This window comes from Solea senegalensis, unplaced genomic scaffold (assembly GCF_019176455.1).
Source record: "Solea senegalensis isolate Sse05_10M unplaced genomic scaffold, IFAPA_SoseM_1 scf7180000016032, whole genome shotgun sequence".
NCBI classification, from domain to species: Eukaryota; Metazoa; Chordata; class Actinopteri; order Pleuronectiformes; family Soleidae; genus Solea; species Solea senegalensis.
The window spans coordinates 17,396-37,152 of record NW_025321558.1 but is presented as its reverse complement, the minus strand read 5'-3'; the positions used below and the strand labels follow the sequence as shown (position 1 = coordinate 37,152).

Below are 19,757 nucleotides of genomic sequence, written 5' to 3'. Positions count from 1 at the left end.
TTGTCATTTTTCAGCTTCTTAAATGTGAATATTTTCTTACTTTCTATCATTTTCAGCTTCATAAATGTGAATATTTACTACTTTCTGTCAATTTCAGCTTTTAAATGTGGATACTTTCTACTTTCTATAATTTTTCCGCTTCTTAAATGTGAATATTTTCTACTTTCTATCATTTTTAGCTTCTTAAATGTGAATATTTTATACTTTTTGTCATTTTTAAGCTTTCTAATTTGAATATTTTCACTTTCTGTCATTTTTCAGTCTTCTTAAATGTGAATATTTTACTTTCTGTCATTTTTTCAGCTTCTAAATGTGAATATTTTTCTACTTTTCTGTATTTTTTCAGTTTAAATGTGGATACTTCTACTTTCTATCATTTTTTCAGCTTCTTAAATGTGAATATTTTCTACTTTGTCACATTTTTCAGCTTCTTAAATGAGATTATTTTCTACTTTCTGTCTTTTTACAGCTTCTTAAATGTGAACATTTACAACTTTCTGTCATTTTCACCTTCTTAAATGTGAATGTTTACTACTTTTTCTACTATTAAATGTGAATATTTTCTACTTTCTCTAATTTTTCAGCTTCTTAAATGTGAATATTTTCTACTTTCTGTCATTTTTCAGCTTCTTAAATGTGAATATTTTCTACTTTCTGACATTTTCAGCTTCTTTAAATGTGAATATTTTCTACTTTCTGTCATTTTCAGCTCTTAAATGTGAATATTTTCTACTTTCTATCATTTTTTCTTCATGTGAATATTTTCTACTTCTACAGTCTTGTGAATATTTTCTACTTTTGTCATTTTTCTTAAATTTGAATATTTTCTACTTTCTATCATTTTCAGCTTCTTAAATGTGAATATTTTCTTCTTTCTGACATTTTTCAGCTTCTTAAATGTGAATATTTTCTACTTTGTCATTTTTCAGCTTCTTAAATGTGGATATTTTCTACTTTGTCGTTTTTCAGCTTCTTAAATGTGGATATTTTCTACTTTGTCATTTTTCAGCTTCTTAAATGTGAATATTTTCTGAGAACATCATCATGTGCAGGTTTGACAAACACTGACCACCGACCCTTTAACGTTCAATATTAGCAACAAAACAGCAGCAAATGCTCACCCATGGCCCTGCTCGCCCTCATCAGGACTTCACCCACTTTCAGGCGTGTTTCCAGCGATCGCTGCGGCTCAGACGTTGGCAGAGATGGACTGTGCTGAAAGTCTCTCAGGAGCCTTTGCAGGATCTTCTCAGGGAAGGAATCAGCGAGCACCGCCAGCCCTGAACACAATTCATGCTCTTTATCCAGTGGATGGAACAGACTACACCTGTGCTTAAGTCACACTCAGATTCACAGTCATACAGTCAGAGGTGATTTACCCTGGATGGCTGAGAGGTAAACGAAGGAGTCGTCGTGCTCCAGGTTTTCTAAGAAAAGCTGAAAAAGACACACATACACACACACACACACACACACAGATAGATCCTGGTAAAAAATAAGATAACACATGATATTTGATAGAATAATAAAACACAGCTGTGGATCCTTCACACTGAACAGAAGCACATGGAATACATTTACATGAAATGACATCGGTGAACAAAGGGAATAAAACAAAAAAACCCTCAGGTGAGACAAGAGGTCCTTGAAGAAAGAGAAAAAAACAATAAAGGAGGTGGAGAGAAGGGCGTGCACACACACACACACACACACAGATGATGACAGAGAATAACACATGAGCTGTCGTCTTCTCTCCCACCTTAACGAGTCCCTGGAGAAAAGCTCTGTCCCCCATAGAAAAACCACAACACACACTCACTCTCCCAAAGCCCAGAGAGAAAATCAGTGATTTTAGCTGCGGGGACAGAGGAGCTGCTGGTCCTCTGCTGCCTCGTGTGGTCACTTTGTGTCACTGAAGTTAAGTCTAAATTAATTCTTTCAAAAGCCGAATTCATTAAAATCAGATATTTGAACTGAGTGATGGAGGCAGCAGCGGATCAACAACTCCTGTGTGTGTGATGTTAAAATCACTGATTTTCTCCATGGGCTTTGGTGTGGGAGAGTGAGTGAAAAAATGACTGACCGTGACCACTTTCTCCTGGACGTGAAGAGCTTCTGGGTTTTTATTTTGCACCATCTGGGTCAGGACCCTCAGGGCGAACACTCTGGTCGGTACGTCTGGGTCACATGCCTCTAACATCCAATCAGAGAAGGGTTTGGTCGAGGACAGAGATGATTTAACGTCTGTGGCGGTTGACCGTGGACTCGTCCTTGACTTCTCTCCCTCGGTTTGCATCTTCTGCTGCTTCAAGCCGTCCCTGGTCTCTGGTCTCCTGGGGGTCCGGGTCGCAGCAGCGGTGGCGTTTTCAGGCCTGTAAGCGCCGTGAGTCGCGATGACAGCTCTGAGGTTGGACGCCAGCTCCTGGATGACGACCTCAGGGTGTTTCTCAGCCAGCGTCTCCAGTGGTGGCAGCAACCTCGACATACAGGTGTACTCCCCTGCACAGAGCTGGAATATGGAAAAGTGTTACAGTAAAGTTCACACATTCACACGGCCATGAAGGATGTTGTGGTGTTGCTTACCGGAGGTCCAGACAGCAGAGTGGCCACCAGGCCCATCCCCATGCTCAGGGTCTGGCTCTCCACTGGGTTCTCTAGACTCAGGTCATGGTCCTGATCCAGAGCCACACAGGCTCTCTGAACCAGAGACACGATAAAATCCACAACCTGGATATAGAAACACAAACACAGATACAGTGACCTACATCTCAAAAGCATGTGGCTCAAACTGAAAACAAATATGAGGAAGTGTTTGCAGCGAACACTCAGTCCTTATAAAGACGTCTCCACGGGTCAACGTCTAAAAATAAAACCAGACACAGGTTTTTCTTGTGTGGTGCCGCGACTCAGCAAAGGCTTGTGTCCATAATGAGAAATCCCACAGGATCACAGAGGGATATCTTTAAATAAAGTGGTGATGATTCCCAGAGGCTGAGTGAACACCACTGTTCAGCAATTTAGATCAAATCACCTGCTAAATACAAACAGGAAACATCTGTGTGAAGATAGTATTGTGGTGGTTAATCTGGTTGATTATTCAAGGTAACCTCAAACTCAAATGATGAAATCTGTCAGATTAACTCATGTTCTCGTGTTTATGTCACTGTGAGACAGACTTTTCCTTGTGTCATTTTTCAGCTTCTTAAATGTGAATATTTTCTTCTTAAGTTTGTAAACCACTCACTCTCCCACACCAAACCTCATAGAGAAAATCAGTGATCTTATCTGCGGGAGAGTGAGTGGTTTACAAACTTCAGTTTCCTGCTGGAAAAGTCTGTCTCACAGTGAGATAAAAACATGGACGTGTTCTTAAAGATATCGTAGACTTAAACTGACGAAGATTCTATGACAAGCCACCTAACATCCTACTAAATTTGGACTTGCTAAACGGCTGCTCTGCCTGTAGGGGGCGTTGTCGTCATCCTCACCTGCGTGGGTTTTCTCAGGAGCACACTGTGCTGCACAGACTCCACCATCACAGCGAGCACCTGCAGTAACACCAGCCGCTGGCCCCGCCTCTTGCCGCGACTCAGCAGCTGCTGCTCCACTTCCAGGAGCGTCATGGCCGACACGTCCAGGTCACACTCGTCCTCCTTGGCATCGTGTGCTGCAGCTGTCCAGCTGGTCAGCTCCTGGGGGAGGAAAGTCCTTTTTTTTACAAATACTTCTTTACTGTAATACTCACGTATGTGTACTTTACTCTGTTATTGATATTATATATATATTATAAACACTTCCTCTGGGCTTCCGGTTTGGGACATGTAGGGACAGGACGTGCGAACGAGAGTCTCCTGAGGATTTGACCATCACTACCTTAAAACTCCTTTATACACAAACTTGCGTCGGAGAAATAGTTTCATAAGTTTATTTTTTCAGTTACTACAACTTTTTTTTTTGGTTGCGGGAACATGCCAAAGAAGGAATCTGAGACGAAGAAGCCCAGCCTGACGCTAAGTGGCAAAGTAGCTAACATGGCGACCGCTGCTAATGCTAACGACCAGGCATCTATAGCGAATTTCCATGAGATGGTGGACACACTCGGGCGGAGGGTCGCTGTGGTGGAGACCACAGCAGGCGATAACTTCGATGCACTGTTTAAGGCTGAGAAAGCTGTCACCGAATTGCAAACTCTGAATGCTACACTGGTGGATCGCATTGATGACATGGAGAACCGGTCTAGGAGAGCAAATCTTCGTATTATTAATGTGCCTGAGGACAGCGAACCAAAGGGGACTCAGACATGGTTTCATTTGTCTCCACACTTTTGAAGGATAACATGGGGAACCTATTCACTTCACCGCCAGAACTGGAACGTGCGCATCGGGCTTTGGCACAGAAACCTAAAAAGGGCCAGTCACCCAGACCCATCATCGTCACCTTCCACAGATTTCAAGACCGCGAGCGAGCTCTGCATTGGGCAAGGCAGAACGACGTGATGTACGAGGGAAATACCCTGAGGTTTTACCCTGACCTTAGCACTATTCTCTCTAAGAAGCGGGCATCCTTCAAGAACGTCAAAGCGGCTCTTTATCGGAAGGGAATTCAGTTCAGGCTGCTCTACCCTGCACGTCTACATGTGACCTATGGAGGGGACACTAGTTTGAGACAATAGCGGATGCTAAGACCTTCTACTCCCAAAAAGTTCAGAGAAAAATCAATAGTTCGGCAGGGGGATTAAAGCTACATTCTTTCATCAACATTGGGTAAAGTATGCTAGAGTGGCAACATTTGAAACGAACTAGCACACGGACTGCAGAGCTATAGGCTCTACATGTTTCAGTGGACCTTGGTTGTTGGTTTGTTATCTTAAAGTTTGTAAGTACTTTTTTTTTTTTTTCATTTATTTTGTCATAACTCAGGGGCTCTCTAGAGAGCAAGGTTATTGGAAACGAAACTGAGTTTTTGGAAGCGTTTAGAAAAGGGTCGAATCCTGTGTGCTGCTAGTTTAGTGGAGATAAGGAGGGGTGGGTTTTGTTGGGGTTAAATGGGTAGACTGGACCTTTTATTTTATTGTTTTTTTTGTTGTTTGTCAACTTTTTGGATTTCACTGTGTACTATTACCAGCTATGATGGTGTTAGATATACAGCAATAATATACAGAAAAATATTCAATTCACTTCTTTTAGCTTTACATCTGATCCGCAAGGCCGTTGTGTTATAGTGTCTGGGTAACTTTTTCCATACACCAGTTTTATTGGTGAATACAGTGGGTACGGAAAGTATTCAGAACCCTTTAAACTTTTCACTCTTTGTTTCATTGCAGCCATTTACTAACATCAAAAAAGTTTATTTTATGGCTTTGGAGCAAATCTGTGACCATTCTTGACTGGCCCAGCCAGAGCCCTGACCTAAACCCAATTGAGCATCTCTGGAGAGACCTGAAAAGGGCTGTCCACCAACGTTCACCATCCAACCTGACAGAACTGGAGAGGATCTGCAAGGAAGAATGGCAGAGGATCCCCAAATCCAGGTGTGAAAAACTTGCTGCATTACATTACATTACATGTCATTTAGCAGACACTATAATCTAAAGCAACTTACAAGGGAATTATTATACCCAGATGGAGTACAACCTGCCAGGGGTTGAGTTGAACTTGCGACCATGAAGTCTTTTGCACACAGAGCGCAGACTCTCTCTAAAATAGCCTGTAAGTTTTCAGAATTTTTCAGCCATGCAGCATGTGTGGATCCTTGGTGGCATTTGAATCCCCTCAGTAAGATGTTTTCTTTTTTTTTACTAACGTGCATCACACTTATACTAGGATCGATTATTTTTTTATTGATAAAAAAACTTTTGAACTCAGTGGAGACGGTTGATTATTCTGCTGTTGTAGAATCGGATTTGCCCCCGTATTATTGGATCTCAGCTTTCACCAAAACTACAGTAGCCGTCCTCAGTGGCGTTTGGTAAATTGGTAATGCCATAAATACTTTTTTGGAAACTAAAATGGATTCTGTGTCCCCATCGTTGCTATGGGAAACGCTTAAAGCCTATCTTAGGGGAAAAATAATAGCCTATTCTTCTCATCGTAATAGGGAAAGAAAGAGACAGAAACAACAGTTAATTGATGCCATATTTGAATTGGATAGTAAGTATTCCACTTCTCCGAGTCCTTTCTTCATAAGGAGAGAATATCGTTACAATCTCAGTATAACTTAATCTCTACCTCTGAAACGGAACGTCTTATTATGAGATCGCGTGGGTTATATTATGAACATGGGGAAAAATCAGGGCGTCTCTTGGCACATCAATTTAAATCCAGCAGCACAGATTAAATCTCAAATTGAAGATCTAACAGGGAGGACCACAACAGACCCCTTAAAAATAAATGATATTTTTAAAGACTTCTATTTTGACTTGTGTAACTTCAGAATCACTGAAGGAAGGTCACTGTTTCATAATTTTCTATCTTCTAACCAAAGAGAGTATCTGGATGAACCACTGGAATTGAGGGAGGTTAGCTCTGCCATCTCTGCCACGCAAAATGGAAAATCTCTACGGCCAGATGGCTTCCCAATTGACTTTTATAAGAAATTCTCTCATCAGCTAACCCCACTGCTGTTAGATATGTTTGTTGATGAATTGTCCCAGGGCAAATTGCCTGATTCCCTTAATGACGCATCCATAACTCTTTTGTTAAAGCCAGGTAGGGATGCTTCTCAGTGTGGACATTTATCAAGTGGATCCGACTGCTTTATTCTTACCCTCATGCCTCAGTTGTTACAAATCATGCGCTCCCAAAATTTTTCTCTGTCTAGAGGCACCATACAGGGTTGCCCACTGAGCCCTTAATTATTCACACTCGCAATAGAACCATTAGCTCTGGTCCTCAAGTATATAAATAAAATACATGGTATTAGTAGATGGGGATTGGAATTTAAGTTGCTGTTATATGTAGATGATATGCTGCTTTACATATCAGATCCTCTGCAATGTAGCGGTACAATTGTTTCAGTGTTACATCATTTTGGTCAGATCTCAGGCTACAAACTTAACTTAACAAAAAGTGAATGTTTACCTTTAAAGAAATTAGCTATGCAAATCCCAGACCATGCTCTGCCATTTCATATTTCTAGATCAGGATTTAAATATTTGGGTAACCCCTTCATTTAAAAACCTTTTTGATGGAAATTTTGCCCCACTCATTTCTAAACTCAAATCAGACTTACAAAGATGGGATGTTTTACATCTGACTTTAGAAGGCAGAGTGAACTGTGTTAAGATGAACGTTCTGCTGAGATTTTTATTTTTTTTCAATGTATTCCTATTTTCTTGACAAAATCCTTTTTCTTTCAACTTGACAAATTGATATCTGGATTCAAAAGTAGGGATCCATGTCAATGGACAATGCCAAGCTGGACGAGATTAAAAATAAATGGGAGAAAGACCTTGGAACTGAAATCTCAGAAGATATTTGGACTGAAGCTTTGAAAAGAGTAAACAATAGCACTTCCTGTAATTGTATCAGATGTCATGTGAGTAGGGCTGAACGATATATGTTATCGTATCGATATCTAGATATGAACATTCAAGATATTCATATCGAAAAACCAACGATATAAAAAATATAGATTTTCCCCTGCGCTCGCCCTGCATGTACAGCTCTGGCAGTCACAATATACATCATTTTTACGATTGCCCTTGAATGCACCACTACGGCCAGCCAACCACAAACCTTATTTCATGCTTGCTGTGGATCGACAGCTGAAGCCAACCAATGACAAACATAGGAGGGCTGGAGGGCGACGGAGACTGAGACGCGCACATACACACACACGACATACACAGCGGGAAAGAAAAGTGACATGAGTTTGGAAGATAATGCGGCCGGTGGCGATTTTGTGCCAAAACATAAATCATCCTCCATTATTTGGAGGTATTTTGGATTTTAAAAGGATGATGTCCACCAGAGCGAGGTGTTGTGCAGGTCATGCTTGGCGAAAATTGCGACGAAGCAAGGTAGCACAACAAACATGTTTCACCACCTGAAACAACACCATCGCATGCTGCAAGAAGAGTGTATTACAATGAGAGAAACACCGGGGACTTCTCAGTCATCCCAAAAGAAGCCCAAGCAAAGTGTGTTTACTGATGCGTTCAGTAGCGTTACACTGTATGAGTCGACGTCCAGCAGACATAAATGCGGTACAGACGCTATAACATACCACATTGCAAAAGACATGGTACCCGTGTACACCGTCTCACAGTCAGTTCTCATCAATAAAACTGCACTTTCCATGTGGAAAGTTTCCACAGTCTAATGTATTTTTATTTATCTGAAAAATGCTTGGTTTTCACTGAACCCGTAGTCATAACATATCATATCGATATCAAGATATCTGGCATGAATATCGAGATATGAAATTTTGTCCATATCGTTCAGCCCTACATGTGAGTGTGGCAGATTTGACACATGTTTTGGTCTTGCCATTTGCGGACAGGGTATTGGTCTGACATGTTTGATGTACTGTCTAAAGTCCTTGGAGTCACTTTAAAACCTTGTGCAATGATGGAAACAAACTTGACCAAGAAGCAACTCAACATCATAGCATTTGTTTCTTTGCTGGCACAAAGGCAAATTTTTACTTCATTGGAAATCACATAGACTGCCCACTGCAGCACAGTGGCTGAAAGACGTAATGCTATTTTTACATTTGGAGAAGATTGAATTTGCAATAAGACGCTCAGACAAATTTCATTCTGTTTGGAAATCTTTTTGGTCATATTTCAATAGTCTACAAGAGCTTCCCAAGACTTTGGTGGACTAAAAGATTTTAGGAATCTTGCGTCTTGGGCCCACACTAAGGTTCACTTGGCTGGTCAGAGAGACCTCTGAAGTCATGTTGTCCCTCATTGAAATCCTGTTAATTTATTTGTGCTTTAATTATAATTGTTGTTTTTATTATTATTATTTTGGTCCAGTCGGGTGGGGGGTGGTTTGTGTGTGTATAAAAAAGAGAAAAGAAGGAAGTGCCTTTGCTCAAGGACAAATGTAGACGAGTCAGAAATTTAACCCACAACCTTCCACTTGAAAGACAACTCACTCACACACACTCATTCATTCACTCACTCACCTGCAGCAGGTGTAAGAAGAAGTCTCCGGGCAGATCAGAAGCTGTGAGCTCACTCAGCAGAGACATTAGACACTCCAGCCTCCACTGCTCCTCAGACAGCTTCTCATACAGAGCCTCCTCCTCCTCATCATCCTCATCATCAGTGGCAGCAGCACTGAGAGAGGAACAGAGAAGTGAGGACACATTGAGGACGATATCTTTAAGAAATTCAAAGACATGTGACATTTATTTCTTATTTCATGTAGTTTGGTGTCGTTTGAACCCTTATGTTGGACATCATTCTTTGCACAGCTTGTACGTGTGAAAGTAATGATCAGTCAAAGAGCATTGTGATATATACTCGTTTCTGTGGGACATAGATCACGTATCATATTCCGTGTCATTCACCTGATTCCGTCTGTGGCGTCAAACTTGGCTCCTCCCTCACTGCCTGGAGTGAAGTGGCAGTGGGCGGCAGCCTCATTCTGCCACCGCTGCAGACCTGAGAGCTGCTTCAGTGCCGATAGCGCGACAGACGACGCCGTACAGCTCAGGTACCACAACAAAATGTCTTGACAGGGGGCGCTGTGGAGCACAAAGGGAGCTCGTTATCAGTTCCACAAAACAATGAATCACAAAATAACAGATTTTTGCCACTGAAAAAAAGACTTGTGTCATAAAACAAACGTCAGATATCTTTAAGAACATCTTCTCTCACAACGTCTTTATCTCACTGTGAGACAGACGTTTGTAAACCATTCACTCTCCCACACCAAACCCCATAGAGAAAATCAGTGATTTTAACATCACAGCACACAGGAGCTGGTGGTCTACTGCTGCCTTGTGTGGTCACTTTATGTCACTGAATTAAGTCAAAATGAAATATTTCAAATGCCAATTCACAAAATAAGACATTTGTACTTAGTGATGGAGGCAGCAGTGGATCAACAACTCCTGTGTGCTGTGATGTTAAAATCACTGATTTTCTCTATAGACTTTGGTGTGGGAGAGTGAGTGGTTTAGAAACTTCAGTTTCCACAAGGAAAGGTCTGTCTCACAGTGAGATAAAGACATGATCATGCGACGTAGATATAGTAGACTTCAACTGAAGCAGATTTTATGAGCTGAGTCTATTGATTAGTGGTTTAAATTAGTGTGTGTGTGTGTGTGTGTGTGTGTGTTAAGCACTTTAAATCACCACACTTAAAAAATCCTGTTCATGTACTGAAACATAAGCTGCACACAGATCCCAGTGGATGTGTGAGAGGATTTTACCGTAGGTGTGAGACGTTCCGCTTGGTGAAACAGAAGAGTGTGAAGACAACAGGGAGAACTTCCTCCAGAGCTTTGAGAAGAGGAGCTGATGGACTGTTTCCAACCACACAGATCTGACACAAAACAACACACAGTCAGAGTCACAGATTTAATCATTTGCCTGAATCAAACTAAAATGTTTTGTCTAAATACTTCATTTCCTAGTCACTTTCTCTCAGCCTTTTCTCTCAGCTTTTTTACATATATATATACATATATTTATGTATACATATACATATATATATATACATATATATACATATACATATATATACATATATATACATACATATACATATATATATATATATATATATATATATATATACACATATATATATATACATATACATATATATATATATATACATATACATATATATATATATATATATATACATATCCTCCTCCGCTCCCTTCACTGGCTTCCTGTAGCTGCTCGCATCCGCTTCAAGACTCTAGTGCTTGCGTTCCATGCTACAAACGGATCCGGTCCAGCCTAAATCCAGGACATGATCAAAACCTACACCCCAGCCCGCCCACTCCGCTCTGCATCGGCAAACTGGCTCACTGCTCCCTCACTGAGAGGATCGCAGAGGCACTCAAGACTGTTCACTGTCCTTGCTCCCAAATGGTGGAACGATCTCCCCATCGACATCCGGACAGCTGAAAGCCTCCACATTTTCCGCCGCCGACTAAAAACACATTTCTTCCAACTCTACCTCAACTAAGACGACAACAAAAAAAAAGAGAAAAAAAAACAAAAAACCTGTCCATCGCACTTATGACTAGCACTTCATAGTTTGATCTACTTGAAGCTCTTACTTACTTTTAGCTCTTATTTGTACCCAAATGTTTAAATGCACTTTTGTAAGTCGCTTTGGATAAAAACGTCTGCTAAATGACATGTAATGTAATGTAATATGTATATATATATATATATATATATATATATATATATATATATATATATATATATATATACACATGTATGTGTATATATATATATATATATAATATATATATATATATATATATATGTATATACGGCCTCTTCTAACCCAGAAGGCGGCACAGGTTCTGGTCCAGGCTCTTGTCATCTCATGCTTGGATTACTGCAACTCCCTACTGGCTGGTCTCCCTGCGTGTGCCATACGACCTCTGCAACTCATCCAGAATGCAGCAGCTCGATTGGTCTTCAACTTACCAAAATTCTCCCACACTACACAGCTCCTCTGCTCCCTTCACTGGCTTCCTGTAACTGCTCTCATCCTCTTCAAGACTCTAATGCTTACAAATTGATCCGGTCCAGCCTACATCCAGGACATGATCAAAACCTACACCCCAGCCCGCCCACTCCGCTCTGCATTGGCAAACCAGCTTGCTGCCCCCTCACTGAGAGGATCGCAGAGGCATTCGTAGAACTCAAGACTGTTCACTGTCCTAGCTCCCAAATGGTGGACCGAACACCCCATCGACATCCGGACAGCGGAAAGCCTCCACATCTTCCGCCGCCGAATAAAATCACTTACTAATCACAAAGCACTTACTTACTTGTAGCTCTTGTTTGTACCCAAATGTTTAAATGCACTTATCGCTTTGGATAAAAGCGTCTGCTAAATGACATGTAATGTAATGTATATAAATGAATGTATGTATATATATATACATATATATATATACATATACATATATACACATATATATATATATATATATATATATATATATATATATATATATATATGGAATACATAATATAATATTTGGTGTGTTTCACAAATGTATTCAATATAATAAATATGATGATTATCAGTGCAACAGCTTTTAATAATCACTGGTCAACACATACACTTTTCCATCATATGACGATACCGAAAATATATATTTTTTTGTTCTTGAATTATAGAGAAAACCTGAACTATCCCTGTGTGCGTGTGCGTGTGTGTGATGTGTCCTCACCTTGTACGTGTCCTCCACACAGCGCGTCAGCTCACACTCGTCCACAGCAGCAGAGCGTCCACCTTCACCTGGAAAACACACGCATACATTTAATCCTGCTCGTAATAAATAAACAACCGCAATGGAACAACCTCTACTTTTGTCCATGGATTATACCGAAGAGTATTAGGGCCACATTGGAAAAAAATTAAATAAAACAGCATGAATTCTGACCTAAATCTCAGAATTCAGAGTTTCTGACTTTAATCTCAGAATTCTGAAATCTGACTTTAATCTCAGAATTTTGAATTATGGACTTTAATTTCAGAATTCCAACTTTCTTCCCTCAGAATTCTGATCAATTTTTTTCACATAACTCTGAATTTAATCTCATTAGTCTGACTTTAATCTCCTAATCTCAGAATTCTGAATTTGAGACAACCTCAGAATTCTGACTTTCTAATCTCAGAGAGGTTTTACTTTCTTTTAAAACATTTTTACATGTAGGAGTAAAAATAAAGAAATATTTATTTATTTCTGTGTCACTCTCACGACACCTGCAACAAATCTGTGTTTCTCATGACTGACCTGAGGCGGTGCTGCAGCGGTGGAGAGGTGCGAGCAGCGGGGCGAGCAGGTACTGCTGTGCAAAGTGGGGCTTCTCCTGCACCATGAACAGCGACGCCCTGGTGGCCACCCGCTGAAACTGCTGGGCAGTGAGCTTGTCTTTGTGGTGCAGGAGGTCGAGGATCTACACGACACAAAAATACTCATTCAGGAAACAAATTATAACGTGGCGCAAGGAGTATGGTAATTAAAGGACAATTACACTTTTTTACACAGATCATTATCATAGCCTCTTCATCTGTCAGTTATATTATCTTATTCATTTGTTCTCCATAAAATGTCAGAAAACATTGATCAGTGCTTGTCAAACCTGGAATGATGATGCTCTCGAATTTCTTGTTTTTGTCCAAAAACTAAAATGATTGAATTTGAATGTTTTCTTTGTTTATGGAGCAAAGTAACCAGGAAATATTCACAATTAAGAAGCTGAAAAAAAACCACACAAACACAATTCCAGAATCTATTTATAATTCCAAAATCTATTTATAATTCCAAATCTATTTATAATTCCAAATCTATTCATAATTCCAAAATCTATTTATAATTCCAAAACCTACTTATAATTCCAAAATCTATTTATAATTCCAAAACCTACTTATAATTCCAAAACCTACTTATAATTCCAAAATCTATTTATAATTCCAAAATCTATTTATAATTCCAAAACTACATTCCAAAACCTACTTATAATTCCAAAATCTATTTATAATTCCAAAATCTACTTCTAATTTCAAAATTCTACTTAAAAGTATGTGTGTGTGTGTCTGACCCGAGGACACACTTGTCCATAGTAACTGTCCATTGAGGCAGACTGTTGAGGGCAAGCCACCAGGATCCTGGCCACACTGTCACACTTTCTCCAGTCAGACTCGCCCCCTACAGGACAGAAGAAGTGTTACACTTAACTTTACAGGAAAGTCAATGGCCTTTTCTCAATACTCAAGGAAGGAAGGGAAGTATACACTTGAGAAGTATGCTGGGAGTATATACTTGACAAGTACAGGAGTACACAAGTATGTGGCTGTTTCTCAATACTCAAGTAAGCAAGTATGTATGTATTGTTCTGCTGTTTGAATGGTGGCTGGCGCCAAGTGCTGCAGCCTCATTACCGCCACCTATGGTGTTGATAAATGAACATATGAAATACTTTTAAATATTTAACTCTCTATTAAAATATACAGCACAAAGTGGAAAATAGATATATTACAGCATTGTAGAGTAGTGTATATATATATATGTACACACACATACACACACTACTCTATAAATATAGAGAGTAGTGTGTGTATGTGTATATGTATGTGTATATATATATATATATATATATATATATATATATATATACATACACACACTACTCTATAAATATATAACATGTACAAATATATAATACTCTACATATCTAATATTTACATATTATGTTTAAATACAGATACATGCGACTTTAATATACATCTAAAATATAAATCAAAATAAAATTCAAAGTTAAAATAAATAAAACATTAATAATATACAAACTTTTAAAATGTCAGGTCAAAATGTTTCCATTAAAAACAAAATAACACATCAACAACAAATCTATGGATCACACCGAGCATCTAATGACAGAGACGTCATGATGTCATCAGGACAGGCCGAGGTAACGCTGCTCTGTGCCGGGCACTGTGAGCACCTAGATTCCGGAGGCGGAGCTGATCACCTCTGACAAACGTCGCTGACAAACTATAAATATGTCATATCTTCATACACAAACCACATGTTTGAATTCTAGATGACTCATTTCTCGCCCCAAATGATGTTAAAACTTTGTTCCGGGACACAGGAAAATATTTATTTCAGATTTATATTTCTATTATCTGCTGCTATGCTCCGCTGAAATGTATTCTGGGATACATGGCCATCCCAAGTACGCTTAAGTCACCTCCGATGCATACTTGGTAAAAATGGGCGGAGCAAGAACACTTCCGGGTTTGAGAACCGTCCTCGCTGTTCGCTTACTTGAGAATTGGAACAGAACTTGGACTGAGGCTGATGACGTTTTCACAAGTACAGAAGTACACAAGTATGGATATTGAGAAACAGCTAATATCTTTAGAAACAAACGAAGAGGAGGAGGACATCAATCAGTTTGTGGACAAAAACAAGACGTTTGAAAACGTCATCATTTCCAGAGTTTCCAGAGAGACACTCATCAATATTTTCGGGACCAAACAACTCAATTAAAGGAATAAAAATAGTGGACAGAAACGTATAAAGATACATTCTAAAGATTTCAGACTTATTTCAGACTTAAGAATAAAATTCCATCATTAGCTCCATGCGACCTGACCATGTGAGAGCATCACATAAACACATTCTTAAAGAGTGGTATCCGTCCAATACTGGTCAAATCCACTGGATCAGATATCAGACAAATATGAATGTAAAGTCTCATATAATCCAGACTGTTTAAGTATTATTTTTGGGAGAACAATATTTGCTACACAGTCACAGAAATGACTCGGCTTCATCAGACACATCCTTACTTTGATATAAAGGGCATACATTAAAAGGGGACATATTACGCAAAATCAACTTTTTAATCATTTTAATACTTATATTTGGGACTCTGGAGGCCCTACCAGTCACCAAAGTGTGTAAAAAGAATACTGTTAAGTGTTTTTAACTGATTTACAGTTGGACAGTGTTCGGCTTGATCCTTATGTAGGATGTCTCTTCCTGTGATTGTCAGAGAACTAGTGGAGGGAGGGGGAGAGGAATGGAGCGGAGGGAACAGGAGCTGAGTGAGCGCAGTAAAAAGGACAAATCAGAAACCCCCTGGAAGATGTGGGTGTGTGTTTGCCTGTGTCTCATTTGCATGTAAAGGGACCATGCACAAACCCAAGCGTTCTGAAATGGGCGGTTTTGGCAGGGTTATTGAACTGCTATGGTGCTTCATCCTTATGGTATTTTGACCAAAGCATGTCACTGACATGTTCATTAGGACTCCAGGGAACTAGTTTAACTTGGAGAAATAGAGTATTATATGAAGCCTTTAATGTTTTACAGCAGGGGTGTCAAACAAACGGCCCGGGGGCCAGAACCGGCCCGCCAGAGGGTCCAATCGGCCCACAGGATGAATTTGTTAAAGGGGACATATTATGCAAAATCAACTTCTTAACCATTTCAATACTTATATTTGGGACTCTGGAGGCCCTACCAGTCACCAAAGTGTGGAAAAATAATACTCAGTCATGTTTTCGTGGTCCTCCTTAGTGTAAGTATAGGCGATAAAACACTTGATTCACTTGAATTCTCTGCGCTTATGACGGCACCATGCGCATTTCACCGCGAATGTTACCGCCCCACCAGTAAGTTTACTTCGAGAGCTCCACCTTAGCTCCACCTTGTCCCTGTGAGAGTGTAGGCGAGGGAGGAAGAGGGTATTATGTCAACGCGGAGGGACAAGTGTGCTGGTGGTGGCTGCACAGTGGAGCACAGTGTTTTACAGAGGATTTTATATATGAAGCTAATGTGCCGGATAAAGTCAGCAAACGATCAGCGGTGGCGATCAGCGGTGCTGCACTCTCTGTGAAAATCATTTAGGGGCATAGGGACAGCTGTATCAGACCGGTGACTGTGCTCCGGAGACCTCGGCACCGCTGATCGCTATCGCTGACCAGCTCCGGTGCTCCGGCAAGCTGACGATCAGCGGTGCTGTCCCTAAGTATCCATGTGTCGGAGGTCTGTTCCTGTGATGGAACTCACACATACAGCGACAGTTTAGGCAGCTCGCTGCTCGCCGCCGGTGATCGGCGGTGGCGATCAGCGGTGGCGAGGTCTCCGGAGTACAGTCTCCAGTCTGATACAGTAACATACAGTGGCAGTTTATTCAGCTGTGTCTCATTTGCATATAAAGGGACCATGCACGAAAACCGAGCGTTCTGAAAGGGGCGGGCTTAGCAGGGTTATTGAACTACTATTATGCTTCATCCTTATGGTATTTTGACCAAGGCATGTCACAGACATGTTCATTAGGACACCAGGGAACTATTTTAATGGGGGAAATAGGGTATAATATGTCCCCTTTAAAATTTCACACTAATCTAAATGTAATGTCAAATGCTCCAGATACCGTGACTAAATGTTTGTGCCTTTATAGATCCAGTGTGTTGTGTAAATAGTAAATTTAGGCATGATATTGTTGAAATTGCACAGAAATATCATGTTTTGTAAAATTATCCTTCAGTGAATGTAAAACAAAGGAGAAAAAACAAAGGGGTTCTTGTTGTTCATAGGTTATTATGCTATTATTTTACTATTTTTACTGGTCCAGCCCACTTGAGATCAAATTGTGCTGCATGTGGCCCCTGAACAAAAATGAGTTTGACACCCCTGTTTTACAGTGTTGGGGCTTTGACGACCTACGCACCAGTTCCTCCTCCCAGTACGGCCCTGACCACAGCATGGACACCGTTTGGCTGCATCAGACGCTCAGACAGCAGCTGACCACACAGACGCCTCAGCCACGCTGGAGCTGATCTGCTGCTGCTGCTGGACCCACCGAGGCCTCCCCCTGCAACGCACTTGAAAAATTAGACAGTTGCTTTAGACTGAGGTGAAACAGAGCTGTGAAGAGAGGACACATTATTGAGCTGTGACCTTACTAATGGCCTATGCTAGTGTGTATATACTAGGATAGGCCACTTAAACCCTGGGTTTATTGTGGACTGGGGGTAAACTATGGTCTGTTACACCAGGACAAAAACAAAATGGAGAGCAAAGGGTCAACAACTGGTTGCAGTTCACACCTGTCTGGGTCCACCTTGCAGGACCAGCAGCTCCTTGATGACGATTGGCTGGTAGACTCTTCCAAGCAGGTGTCCGAGAGCGTTCCTGCAGGTTTGACGTTCATCAGCAGTGAGATTCTGCTTCTTAAGACAAGAAATAAAAATAAAAAAACATGTTACAAGCGAGGAAGAAAGCGACACGTGATCTTTAGTGAGGCACGTGAGTGCTTTGCAACATGTGGATATTATGTCGATATATGATGACATGCTTCAATTCTTGATATCGTCACATCATGATAAAATATCTGCCAGGACTTGTCCTGGTTTTAAAGGCTGCTGCATACGCGGTAGACAATGAAAGGACCTGTGGTTGTTGTTTATGTGTCACCTCGTCTGTGGCGCGGTGCGGCTGGTAGCCGAGCTGGCAGAGCGCCGCCATCACGTCTCCCAGATGCTGCGTGAACACCAAGGTGGCGAGAGAAGACAGCTCTGCCAACTGCAGCAGGACACTGGTGGTGGTGAGGAGACGGCGCGTGGCCTCTGCAGATCCAGAGCCACCGTGGACCAGTTTTTCCACCGTGACTGCGAACACTGACCTGTGGCCCAGAGGCACGCCCACTCCAGGAGCCAAGTAAGGGCAGAGTCCCAGAGAGACGACAAACTGTAGAGCAGCTCCGAGCGTCTTCTGCTGGCTGACGCTGAGAACGTCAGGGGGTAAAGGTGGGGCCCCCTCAGCCGTGTGTTTGTTTCCCAGAGTCTGGCTCTGATTAAAGACTTCCACTTCAACAGAAAGGTGTCGGGTCAAGGCGAGGAGCAGCAGGAGACACTCCTGGACAAAGCCCCAAGTGGCATCCTCCGTGTCACTGGAAAACCACTGAGCCACTGCCATCACCTCCTCCCTGAGCCTCCTCACCTCCTCCAAGCCCCTGTCCCCCTGCAGCTGCTCCAGGAGAAGAGCTCTGTTCGCACACAGCGCAGCCAGCAGAGTGTCCTGGTGCGAGGCCTGAACATCATGCACACGCGCCTCTACAGAAAAACACACAAAGAAGAGAAGCACTGAGTGGGTATTTGTGACTCTTATTGCCTTGGTAACCTTGTTAAGTCTATGTATTTATTCTACATCAGTTTAGCACTACTTGTATTAGATACTAATACATAGTCAAAAAACTAAATTCAATCAAAAAACAATCATAAAAAGTATATTCACGACATTATTTCACTGTTAGACTTGTATTTTGAATTTTGAAAATCACTCACTCTCCCACACCAAAGTCCATTGAACAAATCCGTGATTTTAGCTCGCGGAGACACAGGAGCTGTTGGTCCAATGCTGGCTCGTGTGGTCACTTTGTGTCACTGAACTAAATCCCAACGCAGGAGTTTGAATGTCCAATTGACAAAAGAAGACATTTGAACTTAGTGATGGAGGCAGCAGTGGATCAACAACTCCTGTGTGTGTGATGTTAAAATCACTAATTTTCTCTATGGACTTTGGTGTGGGAGAGCGAGTGGTTCACAAACATATTTTCTTATGTGCCTCGAGTGTCTGGCACATAAGAAAATAATGTATGGCTCGCGTATAAATGTACGCGCGTATCTAAATAAAAAACACATATGAACCATGGACACTGAAGTGAATATTGTCCACTCACCGTTCAGGGGTCTCGTCAGAGTGTTTAAAGCGGTTACGGCAGCGGAAGTCATCTCTCCATCACACCAACACCAAACGTTGTCATACGCACGTCAGCGTGCGCTTTACAAAATAAGAACTAAACGCGCACTTGGATCTACCACGGCACTGTCACCCTGTATCAGACCTCTTTCCTAGACTATTTCTATGTAGCTTATTCCTCTCTTGTACGTCGCTTTGGATAAAAGCGTCTGCTAAACGCTTAAATGTAGACGTAAACGCACGTGACTGTTGTGTTTTTGGCTTGAACGTCCCAAAATGGCGCTGATAATATGCGTCACAGCACATCGTCTTCGTGATTG

The 19,757-nt window shown here is 41.2% G+C and overlaps 1 protein-coding gene across 3 annotated transcripts; it reads right to left on the bottom strand.

Annotated features, from left to right (window-relative positions):
- Positions 1 to 1,035: 1,035 nt before the first annotated feature.
- tango6 (transport and golgi organization 6 homolog (Drosophila)) lies at positions 1,036 to 19,709 on the bottom strand. Of its 3 annotated transcripts, none has more exons than XM_044017920.1 (15): positions 19,418 to 19,709; positions 18,130 to 18,791; positions 17,787 to 17,909; positions 17,408 to 17,561; positions 13,778 to 13,872; positions 12,958 to 13,120; positions 12,391 to 12,458; positions 10,390 to 10,502; positions 9,523 to 9,699; positions 9,136 to 9,289; positions 3,489 to 3,692; positions 2,584 to 2,727; positions 2,084 to 2,509; positions 1,380 to 1,437; positions 1,036 to 1,280 (listed from the first exon to the last, which is right to left on the bottom strand). In XM_044017920.1, the coding sequence occupies exons 1-15, from the start codon at positions 19,467 to 19,469 to the stop codon at positions 1,093 to 1,095; spliced, it is 2,781 nt and encodes a 926-aa protein (XP_043873855.1). In that variant the 5' UTR covers positions 19,470 to 19,709; the 3' UTR covers positions 1,036 to 1,092. The 3 variants fall into 3 exon arrangements, with proteins under 3 accessions (XP_043873855.1, XP_043873853.1, XP_043873856.1); XM_044017918.1 differs by having other exon boundaries at positions 1,037 to 1,280; positions 13,766 to 13,872; XM_044017921.1 differs by having other exon boundaries at positions 1,037 to 1,280; positions 13,766 to 13,872; positions 18,154 to 18,791.
- Positions 19,710 to 19,757: the final 48 nt, after the last annotated feature.

What these genes read in the sequence shown, in the direction of transcription:
- tango6 (XM_044017918.1), bottom strand. Translation starts at nt 19,469, where the DNA reads ATGACTTCCGCTGCCGTAACCGCTTTAAACACTCTGACGAGACCCCTG. An exon ending in CCGCTGCAGCACCGCCTCAG is followed by an intron (nt 12,459 to 12,957) that starts GTCAGTCATGAG and finishes TGTGTTTTCCAG; the next exon opens with GTGAAGGTGGACGCTCTGCT. An exon ending in TCTTCTTACACCTGCTGCAG is followed by an intron (nt 3,693 to 9,135) that starts GTGAGTGAGTGA and finishes TTCCTCCCCCAG; the next exon opens with GAGCTGACCAGCTGGACAGC.